We start from the raw sequence: 17,273 nt of genomic DNA on the forward strand, positions 1-17,273 counted from the left end.
ATGGGGAATATATCATGCACATGAAAAATTAGGGAAAATATCTTCAATGACAACTATTTTTATAGTTGGGGGATGAATTACAGTACTAAATGAAACATTCGGAATCCTTGTCAATAGCTTACAAAAGGCCATGTGTTGGGATCAGTCTGCTCTGGAAGGGTCCACAGGCATTTTTTCAGAATTGGTTATAGTATAGTATAGTATAGCTTGATTCCGCAGAGGGTTAAGTATTGTTTCTAAATTCTCCGCAGACAATGCGTTTCCTTGTTGCTAGCTTCTGGGGGCAGGCCCTCCCCTTCCTCTCGCTCTTGGCACTCTACTGCTGTCATGTCACTCCACTGGGGAAAAAAAGACAGTGACAGATAGTCTAAGGTCATGCAGTCAGATGAAGACATAAGAACAGAATGAGGAAGTGGGGGGTGGTAAGTGGGAGAAGGCCACTGTCATCACAGATTTGTGGTCTGGAGAGCCTGCTCTTAACATAGGAAATTATGTATGCAGAATATTCATTGTAGTACATAGTTTTCTTTCTTTTAACCCATTTTTTATTTTAAAGAGGATAAAACCAAGGAAAATAAAATAGAATAAAACCAATCAAAATAAACCAGTATAAGTGCTACAGGACTTCTAAACCTTCAAACCTTACAAAATCAACAATCATGCCTTTTGTTGTCTTCAAAAGGGCTGCAGATACTTTTGGACATAGTAAAAATCAAACAGAACAGAACAGAATAGAAGCAATAAAAACAAAACAATGAATGTGATAAAGGACTTCAAAACAAGCCAATAGTGAATCCAAAATGGTTACCATAATGTCTTGCTATCTTTTAAATAGCTCTTCATGCCATCAGATTTAACATAATCAAACAAAACAAAAGAGAATGAAACCCAACCCAGCAAAACAATGAAAATGATATGGTTTTCAGGCAGGGATCACTTCCTGGTGAGGCTGGGTTCTCTCCATGGTTTTCTTTTAAAAAGCACTTGCTAGTTATTAAACACCAGCGCTGCTCCAGGCACTGTACTGCACTGAGGTCACCGAGGGGTGCAGTGGAGCTCTGGTGCAGGGCCAGTTGGTGAAGGCACTGGGAGACTCATTACAGCAAACTCAGATTTGGGCTGTTGAATTTGTAAGTAGTCTCACTGGTGTTTTCACATGAAGACTGTGTTTTGATACTATGTGGGGGCCTGCACAGTGCACAGCAGAATCACAGGCTGTAGGCACTCAGTCTACTTCAGGGTGCTAAATCAAGGTGACAGTGTAAAAGAAACACTGGCTGCTTTGGGGGCAGCATGTGGCTGTCATGAGTGTACATACAACTTAGAGGGAACAGTCTCTCATGCTCTCCTCTTTTAACTTGTATAAAATTCAGCTCCCAGGAGACAGTTTTCTCTGTTCATCCTCCAAAGACACAAACATGTTCTATCTCCAAGAGGAGGCAAATTATTCTCTTTTTTAAGTCAGTTGCTAAGAATCTCTTGGTTTTACAAGTGTCTCCAATAGAAGCCAGAGACAGAGTTGGCCTCTCAGTGAATGACTGAGGTGTTTTGTCATTTTCTGGCACCTGTTTTATGCAAATTCATTCATGTAAGAGATAAGTTCAAAGTACAAAGTCTGCTGTGCATTGTGTGCATTTCTGGTATGGTGATTGTGAGCAGGAATGAGTGCAAAAACAATCCCAAAGAACAGTGTTTTTCTGGAGTTTGTCATTGCCTTGTTTTAATGATTTGCCTAGTTTTGAAGGTCTATTTCATCCATTCTTTCATTAGATTCCCTGAAAAAAACTGCTAAGTTTCTCTGAGCATACCAAGAATGGATTTAGCATGGAAGAGTATAAAATATAATTAAATAAAAGATTAGCTTGATGAACTACTGTCCCTGAACACGGGGCTTCTTTCACATTTCTCTAAAGAATGAATATGCATATATTTTTGCAAGGAATTACTCTGTGTGGACTCAAACTATAAACTCTGTCTCTTGGAAAGAAGCTCCTATTTCAGTTTCTGCCCCACACATGGCTGGCTTAGGATCAGCAAGAGACTTGGGCTCTTGTACACAGAATCTGGCTTCCTATGTAGGTATCAGTATTTTCCAAGATTCCCTCTCATTTTTCCAGCAATCTTGTTTATCCCACATTCTTTTCTGGTTGTTCAGCCTAAAAGGGCTGGATTTTTATTGGAGTTTTAGACTGTCTGTGCTTTGACTTCGATTAGACTTTGAGGCTAAAAACTGCAAACAGGTAACCCACAGTTCGTTAATATTTTCCTCCAAATTTCAGTACCCTTCCAGAATCTTGCTACTTTTGGCTACTTTCCAGTATCTGTGGGTAAGTTTTTTAATGTCCAAATGTTCAGAGTTTTTATCTGCAGAAAGATCAGGTTTGGTGGAGCCAGTCGTATTAGAGGTCAGTCAGATAGGAAGCAAAAGAGCTGTGATGGTTCTTCTGTATTTCTGTATCTGTATTCTTTATCTGTTTGTTTGTGCTCTGTCTTTAATTTTAAAGACTTTCTAACAATATCTGGTATTTCCTTGTTTCTGTTTAAGAAATTCTGTATCAAAATCACCATTAATTCTTAAAATTCTTAAAAGGTGAATTTCATTACAGTGTGATCAGATAGGAATGGGCTATTTCCTTGGTAACTTAACATACTGTGTGTGTTTGGCCCTTGAGTACATTTAAGCTTTCATGGGAGCAGAGTTCTAATTTATTACTCATGAAATATTGGTTTGGTTGCATTCAAAGCAGAGTTGAGGGAGATGTCACATTCAGCATTTAGGTTTTTAATGAACCCTTTCATGTTCAGGCCAGCAGCTCATCAGTGGCCTTAACAGTACCTAGTAACCTTGTACCATTTCCTGGTTTCATTTCACTCGTTTTGGGGTGATGGGGGACAAACTGATATAATGGTCTGACTGGTTCTTAATTGAAGCTTTAGTGACTCTGTTTTCCAACCTTATCTTATCCCTGAATTTAGAGATTTTTTTGTGATTCCAGTGTCATAGGCTTTTCATTTCTTAATATGCAATTTTACAAAAAAGAAAAAGAAAAAGAAAAAAATATGCAATTTTACTTGCACCTCAATATTTGAAACAGAAAAAAGTTATTTTTCCCCATGTATTAAAAATATTCTTTTGTAAACTTTTGAACTTCTAAGAGCTATACACACTTCAGAACATATAGAGATGGAAAGCCATTTAGCAACAACATTTTACATGGCCTTAGCTCAAGCCATATGTACAACCATTTTTGTGGTATAAGAATTTTAAGAGCTGGGGATTTAGCTCAGCAGCACAAGCACGAACCTTCCAAGCACAAGGTTGTGAGTTCAGTCCCCAGCACCAAAAAGAAAAAAAAATATTAATTGAAATTTATTGAGCACTCACAATATTGAGGGTAATACATTATAGACTTATATAGACATTTCAATTCTCACAATGATGCTTTATTTTGACATAATAATTAGTTCTGTTTTGTCAGTGAGAAAATAGAGGCCTGAAGAGGTTGTTTGTTCATGGATGCAAATCTAAGAAGTCAAAGAGTTGGGACTCAAAGCCCAGTCACTTAGCATGGCATGACACTGAGTGTGGTCTGATGGGCTTCACTCCCACCCCTCAGCAGCTGGTATCAGTACTGAGGGTGCTTGCTGTACACGGAGAGCTGCCTCCTATTTGTGATGGAACAGCATAAGAAAGAAAGCAATCATTTCTCTAATCTGCAGCCAACGCCAGCTCCCAGAGACCCCACCCTATTCTACATCAGACCCATGTTCGCCTCCACAGGTCAAAGGTGAGTGCAGATGCTCAGTGTGTCTTGTGCTGTTACTCTCTGGAATGTGAGTGGTACAAAATAGAGATGTTTCTTGCTTTCGTCTTCTGCCAGGTACAAGCTACGGGACCACAAGGGCTACACCTGAGAGGACTCCCGCTGCTTTTCTGCACTCCGCAGCGGCCCCCGGGATGCTGTCTGTGAACCTGCAGCAGAGCATGTCTGGAATGAGCGACTCTGCTCAAACCCATGACAGCTTTCACAACTGTTACCCAAACACCAGTCCCTCCAACCTCCTGGATCAGTCGGGGTCCTCCTATCTGGGGACAAGCTGTTCTTATCACCAGCAGTCTCTGTGCCACATCCCTGGGTAAAGGGCAAGATATTTAGTTCAGAAAGATCTCAGCAGAAAGAGATGGAGCAGTCAGAAACCCGGTAGCGATGTGGGGAGACTGCAGTGGGAGCCTGGCCAGGAGATGGCAGTGTTGAGACGTGAATAGGACGTGGCGCGCCCCAGTGTTCTTGGCTTAGGCAAGCTCTTAATTAAAATCCCACTAAGTCCAAAGTGCTCATTCAACAAAAAGTAAAATGTCTGAAGCACAGGAAGGTTCCAGGTGGTAGAAGTAACAGCGGTTACATATGTTAGCCAGATGATACAGGGAAATTTGGAGATGAGCGCTTGGAAAACTGTCAGCTAAGCATTAATAGAGTCGTCTCATCTGTCTTTCTTTTCTCCCATTTATTTCTCCTTTTGGAGGACCATTAAAAATTGAGGCCAACCTCTATGGGAAAAATATTCTTGGGTGTAACATGTATACCTGTATCTTCAGTTTCAGTGAGTCTTCTGCCTTTTAAAATGTTGTCAGTTTATTTTTTAAGGTAGGTAAACCTCAAATTCATTGGCTAAAGGAAAACTAAGCTTCAGACTGGTAGGGTTTTGGGAACCTCAACTAGTTAGTGTTGAATATAAGAAATGGAAAGCAAAGACCTGGAAAATTAAATTCAAGTTAAGGTAATTGGTAAAGCAAAGAAAAATCCTAATCTTCCTTTTAATTTCTTGATTTCAGAGATTCATTGCCTCCAGCCAAGAAGAGGAAGCACATGCAGACACTGGAGGACTCCGGGGACTGCGCAGTGTGGGCCCACCCCTGCAGACCAGGTGAGCAAACCCGGGCCACGATGAGGCTGAGGCTATCGCAGCGTTGGCCTTTGGATCACAGTTTTGTACAGGGCTTTGAACAGTCCTACAAAATGATGTTCTTTCTCACACAAGGGCAGCGAGAGGCTCGAGGAGTTTCTTTCTTTCCTCTTTCATGCAGTTTGGGTCATAGCAGCACCTGCAGGAAGAGGTTTCCTTCTGTTTCTTAGTGTGGGAGAAATGTCAGCCTTTCAATTTCAGGAACAAGTCTCAGAGGACCTAGGCTCCAGGCCTGGGGGAATGGCACAGCACTTTTGAGAACCTGAGGGTGTGACTGTTGCTTTGTTCTGTGCCACTTTCCTTCATTTTAACACAGGAAATGACATGGATTAACACAGAAATCTTGGCAGAAATGCAGATTATAGCTGAATAAATCCAAGTGAGGGTCTGAAATCTGCATTTCTAACACGTTTCTAGGTGATATCAATACTAGTGATGTTTGGAAGATACTCTGAGATGCAAGGCTGTGGCTTAAAGTCTCCACTGAAAGGCTGCACATTGGCAAGTTTCCAGTAGATATTTGAAACTTTGTAAAATTATTTTAGAAGTCTTCCATCAGAACCATCTGAGGTCAAAATGGTCAGCCTATTTAGATCTTGGTCCTGTGTAATATGCGATACATTGTGTTGTGAGCTTGGAGACCTGACCAACATGGAAACAGACTGGCTTTTTGGAGTCTGAAGACTTAAACTTTTAGAACCTTCCATAGTCCAAATGCCACAGCATTTTATAGGGAAAAGGATAAATCTTTGGGCCAACTTTATGAACTACTGTAAGTAGGCTGCTCTGCTCCATAAGCAGAATGAACAGCACCCCCAATTCACTGTGCCATGAGTCAGCTTGGCAAGAAGTCCAGGGTTTCCTCTTGGGGCTGCTCCTTCAACTCCTGTCCCAAATGTACAGATTTATGCCGCTCTCAAAGGAGATGCATGTGGCTGTCTTACCAAGTGGGTGCTGCTGCCTATGCCTTTAACAGTCCCATGGCTGGACTGAGACATCTGGCTTTACCTCCAGGATGGCCAGATGGGGTCCTTCAGTGGAGGAAGATACCACCCTTTCAGTCAAGTTTAATTTATCACTGTCCTCTGGGAGGTCTGTGTCACAATGGTGCTGGGCTTCCAGCCCTTTTATAAAGAAAGCCTCTTACAATCTCCTTTTCTTTTTTTTTGAGACAGGGTCTCACTGTGCATTCAGGGGTTGGTCTTGGGCTCACTTTGTAGCCCAGGCTGGTCTCAAACTTGCAACGATCCTCCTGCCTCAGCCTCCCAAGTGCTGGGATTACACGAGTGTGCCACCACACCTGGCTTTTTAGCCTCCTTTCCTTTTACATGGATCCACCATGGCCAACAGTCATTTCTCTGCTCCCCACACCTTAGAAACAAAATGCTATTTCAACCATAGCAACATAATGCGCTAATTAGAGTCCCTTTGTGGATAATACAGAGCTCCTTGTCCACCTTCTTATGGAAGATTACCCTAATTTCTTCAGGGATTCCTGTCTCTTTGCCTGCAGCTTTTTTTATGAGTCTCAAATATAAATGCTGAGCAAATTCCTAGCCAGATGAGGGAACCATCTGTTCACTCTCCTGCAGATACACCAGCTCACTGGGGGATATAGGGTAGTCATTTAAACCTTCTAAGAGTTTCCTCAGTGGACCAGATTGTTGCTCAAATCATTCTAAAGTTAACCTGCATCCTGAGATGATGGTCTGCTGCTGTCTGTCTGTGATGGACAAGACACTGATTTTTTTCATCATCTTTGGAGAAAGCTTAGGGGGAGCAATTGAAGAATCCCAACAGTGAGGAATCCACGAATCTCTTTCCTATTTAAAGGTTACTGAAAAACTGACTAAAAATAATAGTTGCCAGACAACTGTTCAAGAATAAAAATGAGCAGGTTCACAGGAAAAGGGATGGGGGATGAAGGTAAGAACTTAGTCCAAATACCATGGTTTTTCCTTTTCTTTTGTCTTTTTTGAGACGGGGTCTCGCTATGCAGTTCAGGCTGGCCTTGAGCTCATTTTGTAGCCCAGGCTGGTCTTGAACTCACAACGATCCTCCCACCTCAGCCTCCCGAGTGCTGGGATTACCACGCCAGCCACCACGCCTGGCTCAAAATACCATGTTTTCATCACCACTTATATTTTTCGCTAACGTGTTCTTATAGGTGGTGATCACCTATTTGATGTTGCCAGGTTTTTACAAGGTCTTAAAGAGAGTACACATTGGTGGAGGAAGGAAGAGCTTCAACCATGTGTATAGACGGGATCAGGATTGCCAGTTTTCTATGGGAAAAAGACATTCTAAATCAATTAATAAGGTTTCCTAATGACTTTCTTTCTTCTAGGCAACAAACATTGGTTCCAAGAGTCCATTTGTAGCATCAAATGCACAGTTACCAGGTTGTTGTGAGCAGATGTAAAAATCTTGTTTGGAAAGCAACCTGCTGATGAGCAGGCTCTTATTAGCTGGTTTTTGGCTCCACTTCTCAAATGAAAGGGGTTTCCTGGCCTCATTGGCCTGTTTTGACCCTTTTATAGTTTTAACCTCAAATATGAAAGGGTTTTCCAGCCCCGTCATGACCTTTGGCCCACAGTGAGAGGTACACTGGCTGAATTCACCCTAACGAGTCAGACAAGTGCCTATATTGCCTCTAAGACTGAGACACTCACAGCGTTATTTTTCCTTAGCAAATGAGTCATAATTTCTATGTCACTTATCTCTGAGAGTGTTAAAAGCAAAGTATGCAAGATATTTTGAAAAGCATTCAAATGCAAGTTGTCATTTTCCTCTGAAGGTTGGAAGCTGGGCAGTTTATTATGTTCACACTTCTTCTGTGTGTTAGCATTTCTCCTGTGATCCTCAGATAACTTGAAAGGAAGACAATTTGAAAAACCACTCTCTTTCGCTTAAGCCCTGTGACGCTGGGCAAGTTATGTCAGATCTTTGTGGCTTAGTTTTCACATCAATGAGATTAAGAATCTTTGCCTCATACACTTTAGAAATCTTTACTAGCATCTCCTGAAGGGTATCCTACAAACAGTGATTCCATACCCAGGAATAAACCTAGCAGAAATGTGTGTACATGCTCTCCAAAGACAATGTGCAGGAATGTCCACCACAGCATGACTCATAATAGCCACAAACTGGCCATTACTAGTAGCAAATGGCCACTAACAACAGTGTGATTTGTGGCACATTTATATGACGAGAAATCAGTGAAAATTAACAAGTAGCTGCTGGTGCAGTAATAATGCATGAAGCTCATAAACATAACATCAGGCCACAGAAGCTAGGACATAACAGGTCATATAATCGTATTCCATTGCTGTAAGTTCTCCTCTGCTGTTAGATTTCAGGACAATGGTCAATCTGGGGAAGAAAAAGTAATTATTGGAAGGGGGCATGTGGGTATCTCCTAGATGACTGAAAGTATCCTACGGTTTGACCATGTGGTAGTTGAATTCGTTCATGAACAAGTATAAAATCATGTGCTCATGATCTGTGTCCATTTATTCTTGTATAGAATACTTCCATAAAGGAAATTTATTGAAAAAAATGATCCTCCCCTTAGAGGTAAGTTAAAGAGTTAAGAACAGTGGCTGTGGTATAGAAATGACTCAGAATAGTAACTGTTATGATTAGAAGGAGTAGGAAATCCCAGCTCTGGTCTCAGAGTTGGTATTTCAATGTGGGCCTATGTTTCCCAGGGCCTTTCCAGTAGATAAGCAACTCCTAGGGAAGCCACAACTATGTAACTCTGTTTGAGTGGCTGCTCTGATATCTTCGCTGTATTGATGGGAAAAAGCAGGTAATGCCATTATCTTTGAGGACAGTGACAATGGCCCTGAATTCCTGACCACTGTCCCTATTAGTGTCTGGTGGAATAGAGCTGGCCTATGGCCATGCAACATTGGCCTGACTGCCACAGGGCTTATGTCAGCTGGTATTCAGCTGGGAACATCTGATAGTTTTTTTACATTAGCCAGAGTAGCTGAAGGCCAAGAGTGGAACTATTCCCCATGGCTTCTTAGGAATACCTAAGTCATGTGGCTGAAACAGGATAGGCATACTACCAGGGTCACTAATGATACCTAAAGGTGGCATTGTTTAGATGCTCCCTGGTGGCAGACAGCTGGTGGGCTAAGCACTTTGTAGACACCTCCTCACTGAATCCCTTCAACAACTCTAGGAGGTGGCATATGATTATTCCCTTTCTATGGATGCGAACTCAAAGCTCAGAGAGAATAAATAATTTGCCTGCGAGTGTTTAGGTATCAGGCGTATTTAAGTCTCACATTGATCTTTCTTGACTCTCTCTGTCACAGCAGAGAGGAAGGAGAGGAGGAAGAGCTAGTTTCCTGCTTTCTTTGAATTTGGTGGGAGCAGAACTATGAAATGATTTTATTTTCGTGATTTTTTTTTTTTTTTTTTTTTTTTTTTTTGTCTTTTTCCTTTTTATCGGTACCAGGGATCGAACTCACGACTGCCTGCTTGCAAGGCAGGCACTTATGCCGCTGAGCTAAATCCCCAGCCCCCGTGATTTATTTTTAAAAACATTGTAGGCCAGGTAGCTTTTGGAGGAGTAAGGACACGTGGAGGTCCTTGCAGTGCCCACCTCCGGTGTTATTAGATGGGAAGAAATTTCTTTGGGGTTCCAAGAAATCTCTTTTGTACAGATGTTTTACAAAGACTAATATATATATGTTTTGCTTAGGTGACACTTAATGATGAGATTCCAGGAAAAAGAATTTTCCTGTAACATTTGAGAGCAGTTCAATTTGTTTATTTTATGAAGTACCTTGTGGAAATGTAAAGGAACAGTCAGAGGAGTAAAATAAAACCCAGCGCCTTTCTCCTGCATCTGCCGTGCTGCAGGCTGGCGGTGCATTCAGGAGAAGCAAACATCTATTTCCGTGTTATTGCTGATGACCTGCACCTGGTCACCAATGCCAACCATTTCTCCTTCACTCCTGATGTCAGGCAAAAATGGTGGTAAGAATGTTAGAAAGAAAGGAAACAGCTAAAGTACCAGTCACATTTTACGTGAAAACTGAGGTTAAATCCTATGGTTTGGAAGGCATACTCAAATTAAGACAGACAACTTTAACGGTTATGCAAAAATAGTGGCTGGCCATGTAAAATTGCTGTTATTGACCATTTTGAACAAAAGTGGCAATTTCTTATGCTGATACTACATACTAACGAGATCTGTTACTTTCTCTTGGTTTTAACTTTGGAAGTGCTTTCACTTGTATTGTTCTCTGCAAGATGAGCAGCACATGTGTTCAGTTTCTATTTTTCAGTTGAGTGAAGTAAGACCATAAGTGAATAAGTCATCTAAATTCAAAAAGCTTTTTGGAACATCAGAATATTGGTGCCACAAAGACCTGCAACAAATTAGGATATATTGCCAAAATTAACAACAACAAAAAACAAACATACCAAAAAACCCCACTAAAACTAAAAACCTCAAACTACCCTAAGCAATAAAGCAAAGCCAAAACCAAACAAAAATTCAGGGAATCTACTGGCTCCTGTAACTTAAACATTTAGTACTGCTCCCAGCTTAAATCATTGTCAAGCTTGGTTGTCTTTCATCGTGAATTCTCTCTTCTGCTATGCTGGCTTCATGCCCACAGGGCCTCTCCCCTCATATCCTCAATGGTGCCAGCAGCTCTTAGGAATGTATCCTGTAGGTTTAAACCTCAAGGAGAACTGTGAGAATCTTGAAACCTGCATTCTTTGGAAGTGCTGAGATACCTCTACTTGAATCAGATTAGGCCATGCAGTCATCCTCAATTAAAGTACTGAATGTTGTACTTTGATTGATCAAGCCTGGGTCATTTGCCTTCCTGGGGGGACTGGGACCACACAGTGGAGGTGAGGAAATACTACACAGACCCTCTTACAGATCACTGTGACAGCAGGCTGCTCTCCTTATAGACGAAGACACAGGGCAGCAGCATTCCTCTTGCCCCCCAGAATTTGGCACCACCCACAGGCACTCTACCCTTAGAAGCGGCCTACTCATGAACTCTGTGCAGCTGCCTATGAGTCTGGGGAGAAAAGTCTAGTAGGAAGAATGTAACCTACTGGTTCCATTGCAGTGACAAGTAGGAGTCACAGCAGCAGAGTACGGGACCATGACAGTGAGGTCCAGAACGGGATGCTTGCGGACCAGGGCTCCCCGGCTCTGAAGTGGCAGCCGTACCAAAGTGTTCCTTGGCATAGCTTATTAAACTGTCATCATGAAAAACTGTAAGTGGTCTTAGCAACACCTTGGTGTGAGTGTGTGTGTGTGTGTGTGTGTGTGTGTGTGTGTGTAAAGAACAATTAAATCTCAGCATGAGGGCTTGGATGGTACCCCTGGTCAAGGGGTGGATCAATGACCTTTTCCACCTGTGTTTTGCCTCTTGACTAATGAATAGCTGGGACGTAGGTTTTTGGCTTTTGGGAACCCAGAATTGTAATTCTAACTCATAATTTACCCACTAAATGCTGGAGGGAAAGGGAATTTTTCTGGGACCACATGTTTAATTTAAGTTGGAAAACAGAATTTCCCCAAATCACTAACATTTACTCACTCAGTCAGTTTCGAATACCATAGAGGACACTGTTGGGAGCCAAGTGAAATTGTTATTAGCCAGTGACTACCCTGAACATCTGTACTGTGAATCAGTGTTTCAGGCTCACTGTCAACATACCCTGAATGTTTTGAGTGGTTAGCTTTTTAGCTATAGCCACTGGTTTCTTTACATTCAGAGGCTGAAATGAAAGCATGCAAATTATTCTAAAACTAGCAAAGTTTTACCATATTTTGTTTTAAAAATAAATGTGGACTCATGCATTATTGATATTAACCTTTCAACCATCACTTACTTCCTTAAGACACAATTTGCCTACCTAAGTTTTCTATACTTTTTCTTGCTTATAATAATGTTTCACATTAAAATATGCCAGTGGCTAAGTAGGATTTTCATTATAAATATAATATAAAATTAGAAATTTTGATTGATAAATTTGAGGGCTTTCTTGGTATTTTACAAAAGTTTATTACTAGAACAAAGCAAAGCTTATTACTAGAACATTTATGTTGGATAAACTAGAAGGAAGAAATATTTCCTTAAAACAAACTATATGAAGTTACCCAGACTAATTCTCATAGCTGAGTTGTAAATCAAACCTTGTTTTAGAATTTTTTTTCACAAAAATTTCCTTTGGTTTTCTCAATGAACACAGATCTTATTGCTCTCCATATTAAAATCTATGCAATTCTGTCCATCTGGCCTTTAGAAGAGCAAATTAGCAGATTAATTCTAGCAACCTGGGTCAATATAAAGTTCCCAGGTAACACCATACATGTAGGTTTATCAGATTCTTATTCACTGGATTTCCCTTTGCTGCTGGTGTGCACTGTGACTGTGAAGTTTCTGACTAAGCAGCTACTTGAAGGTGATCAATGAAACAATGACTTGATCCTTCGGGGAGCTATTTTACGTGAATTGCAAAGGACATGAACACTGTTTTCCCCTGAGGCCCATTAATAGTTTGTTTCTGGAATTAGAGCAAAAATTAGGAACTTAAATTGTGTATTATAGTGGAAAATAGCCCATTTGCGATCCCAGGAGGCAAAGATCTACCCAGTAGTAGAGCAGTGAACATTTACCTCCTCCACTCATGGTTTGGAGAAAGTGCTTCTTTTCTGAGGGGAAAAAAAAATACAGTTATAGGAATATTGCTGAGTTAAAATGTATGTTCCATACTATAATATGAATGGAGAACCCACCAAAAAAAGCATTTCTAATTTTTATATTCTCTTCTCTACTTGAAAACATTATGTATTTGTTTTATTTTTATTAACATTTTAAAGTATTTTTAAAAGCATATGCTGCATACTAAGTATTTCTATTGAAAACAGCAATGACAAATACAGCAATAGTGTAGTTAATTCTACTCCTGCTCCATTTTCCTTCCTAGCAGAAATCACCATAGTAAGTTTTCAGTATTGCAACCAGATTGAAAGAATAAGAGGAAGTGAATATACTCTAGTGAAAACAGATTTCCATCAGTAGAGTGTTTGGTTCTAGTTAATTTAATTTAAAGCTATTCTAAACCATCAATGGACTGAATATGCATTCATTCATATTCATACTACTGAGTATGGTATCGCTGATAAAATTTAGAAACTTGTTTTTAAAGAGAAAAGAGATTAATTCTCTCTCAGATATTTCTTAGTAATGTTATGACTTTGCAATTTCTAGCCTATATCTTTCTACTGAATTGTGGAGTCAAATTAAAAGTGTAGAAAGCACAAAGGAGAAAGACAGATTGAGGAAATAATGCTTCCATTTGGCAAAAATTGTACTTTTTTGCAAGAAAGGAAAAAAACTGGGAGAGAGCTAGCTGTTTTGAAAGATTATCTTAATTTTGTCTTTAAGAAAATTAAGGGATTAATGGATTAGATATAGTAAACATTCCATTTTCTTGAAATGTTTATACAGTGGATATTGTAAAAGAAAATGTGTTGAAAATATTTGTAAAATTGGTTTCTTGATTCCTTTCTTCGTAGACCTGATGTGGGCTATCGAGTTGTTACAGACAAAGGATTTAATTTCTCTCCAGCAGATGAAGCTTTTGTTTGTCAAAAGAAGAACCATTTCCAGATAACGATCCACATCCAAATTTGGGGAAGTCCAAAATTTGTTGAAACTCAAATGGGCCTAAAGCCAGTAGAAATGTTTTACTTGAAAGCTTTTGGAATTAAGGTAAAATTTTATTTAGTTCAATTTGCATTTAATCGACATTAGTAAGTTCCAGTTGTCCACTGTTGCATAATAAACCGTCTCAAAATTTAGTGATTTAAAATAATAGCAATAATTTATCTAACTCACAAATCTACAGCTTGTGTAGATGACTAGTCATATCAGGCATCATCCTCGGGGCAGCTCTTCTTGGATACCTTCAAGATGGCATCTCTTATGCTTATTACATTTAGGCTGACATTGGCTGGAGCTCAAATGCCTTAGCTCTTGCCCACATGTACCTCTTTATGGGATAGCTTGTGCTTCCTCACAGCATGGTGGATGGGTTTTAAGACTAACTGTTCCAAGATCCAGGAGGTAGAAGCTGCCAATTCCTGAGCTCAGAAACTGGCACAGCATCACTTCAAGCTGTAGTTTTTCTAGTTCTCTGTATGTAAGTCTCATACTTCTTTTATTTATTCTTATTTTATTGTTATTGATGCTGGTGCATTTTCTCTTTCATTCAATGTATTTATATTTTTATTAGTTCATAATGCTTCCATTTCTCCTGGGGAATTGATGTGTTCACCTAACATACCTTAATTCCTTTTATCATCTCCCTGCCCTCCCACCTCCCCCATTCTTCCATCTGTTGATCATTTTCCTCTTGTAGAAAGTTCATTTCCCTACTTCCTGTCTTGTATTTTTTGCTTCACTCTTTTCTTACTCTTTGGGTTTCTAGTATAAGAGAAACAAAGCATGTGGAAGAGATTCACAATTTTTACCAGATTCTCAGAATTCTCTGATTTAAAAGGAGCCAGAGAACACTAATTTAATCAACACTTTTTTTCCACAATTTAAGAGAAGGGAAACTGAGGCCCAGTGATGTTAGTCAGTTTATCTAGGATAGCAGATGATTGAGCTGGGTTTAGAATGCAGGCAGTGTGACTAGGAAGTCGAAGAGTATTTATTAGGTTATTACTGCATATCCAGATCCTTAGGAGGAAAAGAATCCACTATCTACATTATTTCAGTGCAATGATTAACCTGAGCTTGGGCATGAAATCTCCTAAAATTGGGTTAGCTACTGAACTGAGCTCTTTAAAAATAAACCAGTCAACAACAGAACTCATTTTTCTGATTATGTGAATAAAATGTCAGTTGTGACTATTCTGATACATAATAGAAATATAGGCAGACAAAATTAAGTCATATTTGGGATCTGCCTTTTGGTGGTCTAATTTTTCCTGTTGTTAACCCTCGTAATATCAATATAATATTGATATTATTGAGGGTCCCATAGAAATATTGTTTACAAAGATAATAGAATTTTCCTTGGTATGAATATGTAATATTTATTCTTAATATAAGTTTCATTTATTTCTTAAACTTGTTTTTTAAATTTTAAAGATGGTAAAATCCAACAAAACAAGATAGAAAAAAGCCAATCAAAACAATGCAGCAGAATTGGTACAGAACTTCAAAGCAAGATACCAGAAAAACAATAATAGCTACCATAGTATATTTTGTTATCTTCATAATAGTTGTCCATTCCATCAGGTATAGCAAAATCACACAAAAAAACCCACTATAAAATCAATCAAAACAGAACATTGAATAAAGCAAAACAATTAATCAGAACAAAGCAAAACAATGAAAATAATATTTTACTTCAAAGACAAGATAGAAGGGAATCCCCCTTATTTGCTATATGCATCCTGTCATCCTCCCAAGAGATGCTCAAGCCACTGGCCCCAGGCCTGCATAATCAACCAAACAGTACAAGCATCCAGTTGCTTTATGTACCTTAGTTGCTGAGCTCAGAACTCAGGCTGACCTCAGAATGATCCAGTAGCTTGAGGCAGTGGCAGGGAGGGATACAGATGCTGTTTGATTCGCTATCCATGTGTGATAGGCTCACAGGAGGTACTGTCTGACTGTTCGCTCCCTGGAGTGCACATGGCTTGCACAGCTTACCAGGAAGGCTGGCTAGTTGATTTCTTGGTTCGTCCCCCAAGTCCCAGCATGGCCAATTCTCTGGAGATGCTGACTTTTCTCTGGAGGGAGGGCGGCTTGCACAGCTTACTAGGAATGTGGCAAGTTTCACTGATTTCTAATTTTTATGTTTGTTAATGAAACTGCACTAATATGTGTGTGCACACATCTTTGCATGATGATGAATTCCAAAAAGAGAGTTCACCCATTAAAGATATGAAAATTGTTAAGTTTCTTAATTGTTAAGGTTCTAGGCAATTTCTTTCCAGAAAGATTGTTACAACTCTTTAAATGTAAACTGTTTATTACCGGTTGGTCTCATGCCCTTGCTACTTGTTATTCATGGGCTAGCAAGAAGAGTATGTAGCAGATGCTGAATAAATGTCATTTCCTATATGTTTTTATTCTGTATTATTATTTCTTCATGCTAAAATGTAAGCCCCCAAAGAGCAAAGATTTTTGTTAATTTTGTTCATTTCTTCTCTCTAATGCTTAGAGCAGTCCCTGGCACAAAGTAGGTGCTCAATAAATATTTGTAGAATAAATGAACAAATGAAAGAATTTGTGTGTTCTTTGAGCTGCATTGGTCCTGAATATTTCTCCTGTAGTTCAGTCATCTACCATCTCACTGTATTCACTGCTTATTTGGGATGCTGAGTTGTATTGTGGCTTCGTTTTTTGTGGGGAGGGTACCAGGGATGAAACTCAGGACCTCGCACTTGCCAGGCAGGCACTTGTGCCACTGACTAAATCTGAGGCCCTGTATTGTGTTTTCATTATCTAATTTTACAAGGCATTTATTTGTTTTCTCATCAATAACATCCTGCTTGCAGGCAGAGGCCACTGTATTCTGTGTCTTTTCAGTGATTTGCACTTAAATGCTAGAGCCTAACATGATGCCTTGGTGTCTTTTTTTAGTACCTACATATCTGTAGTAGTTAATGTTTATTTAATAAAGTTATTGCTATTAATTTACCTTTTATTGTTGCATACAGGTAGAAGCCACCAATCAAATAATTGCTATTGAACAGTCCCAGGCAGATAGAAGCAAAAGGATTTTCAGTCCTGTTAAGTAAGAATTTCTTTTGTGAATTCCTTGGTCAATGTTTGGGAAGATCTGATGTCTAATTTATTTAAGATGAAACCCACTGTAGAATGTAAAGCAGTAATACTGTAGTAGTTTAAGATGATGCTACCTCAGTTCACAAACTTAATTTGTTCCACAATTTCAGAGAAGATGGCTGCAATCATGTTTGTCACCTGATGTGAGATTCATGAATACAAGAAAAATTTCGCCTAACACTTGTATGTGTGAATTGATCGTGAACAGAAGCATTTGTGAACTGAGGCATTCTATTGTTGTATTGTGAATATATGTTTATCAACAAAAATAAAATTTGTAAAATCATTGGAATCAGTACAAAAATTATTAACAAAAGGATTTAGTTTTTTAAAAAATCTCTTTTATAGTCATTTAGTACTAACACATTGCTAACAACTTTGGTTCCTTAAAGATTATAAGCCATGTCTTATTTTTCCTTTCTCATTTAAATTACCATGATACTGACC

At 39.4% G+C, this 17,273-nt stretch overlaps 1 protein-coding gene across 1 annotated transcript in view; it reads left to right on the plus strand.

Moving 5' to 3' along the window:
- Positions 1–17,273, plus strand: part of Myrfl (myelin regulatory factor like) — a 116,351-nt gene that overhangs the window by 39,796 nt on the left and 59,282 nt on the right. The window contains exons 5-10 of the mRNA XM_063255582.1: positions 3,721–3,788; positions 3,882–4,137; positions 4,835–4,926; positions 11,076–11,226; positions 13,538–13,733; positions 16,700–16,776. Of these exons, the coding sequence (XP_063111652.1) occupies positions 3,721–3,788; positions 3,882–4,137; positions 4,835–4,926; positions 11,076–11,226; positions 13,538–13,733; positions 16,700–16,776 (840 nt within the window). The remainder of the gene's footprint in view (positions 1–3,720; positions 3,789–3,881; positions 4,138–4,834; positions 4,927–11,075; positions 11,227–13,537; positions 13,734–16,699; positions 16,777–17,273) is intronic.

The sequence above is a fragment of the Cavia porcellus genome, unplaced genomic scaffold (genome assembly GCF_034190915.1).
Source record: "Cavia porcellus strain 051 isolate PalLab524CR breed Dunkin Hartley unplaced genomic scaffold, mCavPor4.1 scaffold_8, whole genome shotgun sequence".
Taxonomy (NCBI): domain Eukaryota; kingdom Metazoa; phylum Chordata; class Mammalia; order Rodentia; family Caviidae; genus Cavia; species Cavia porcellus.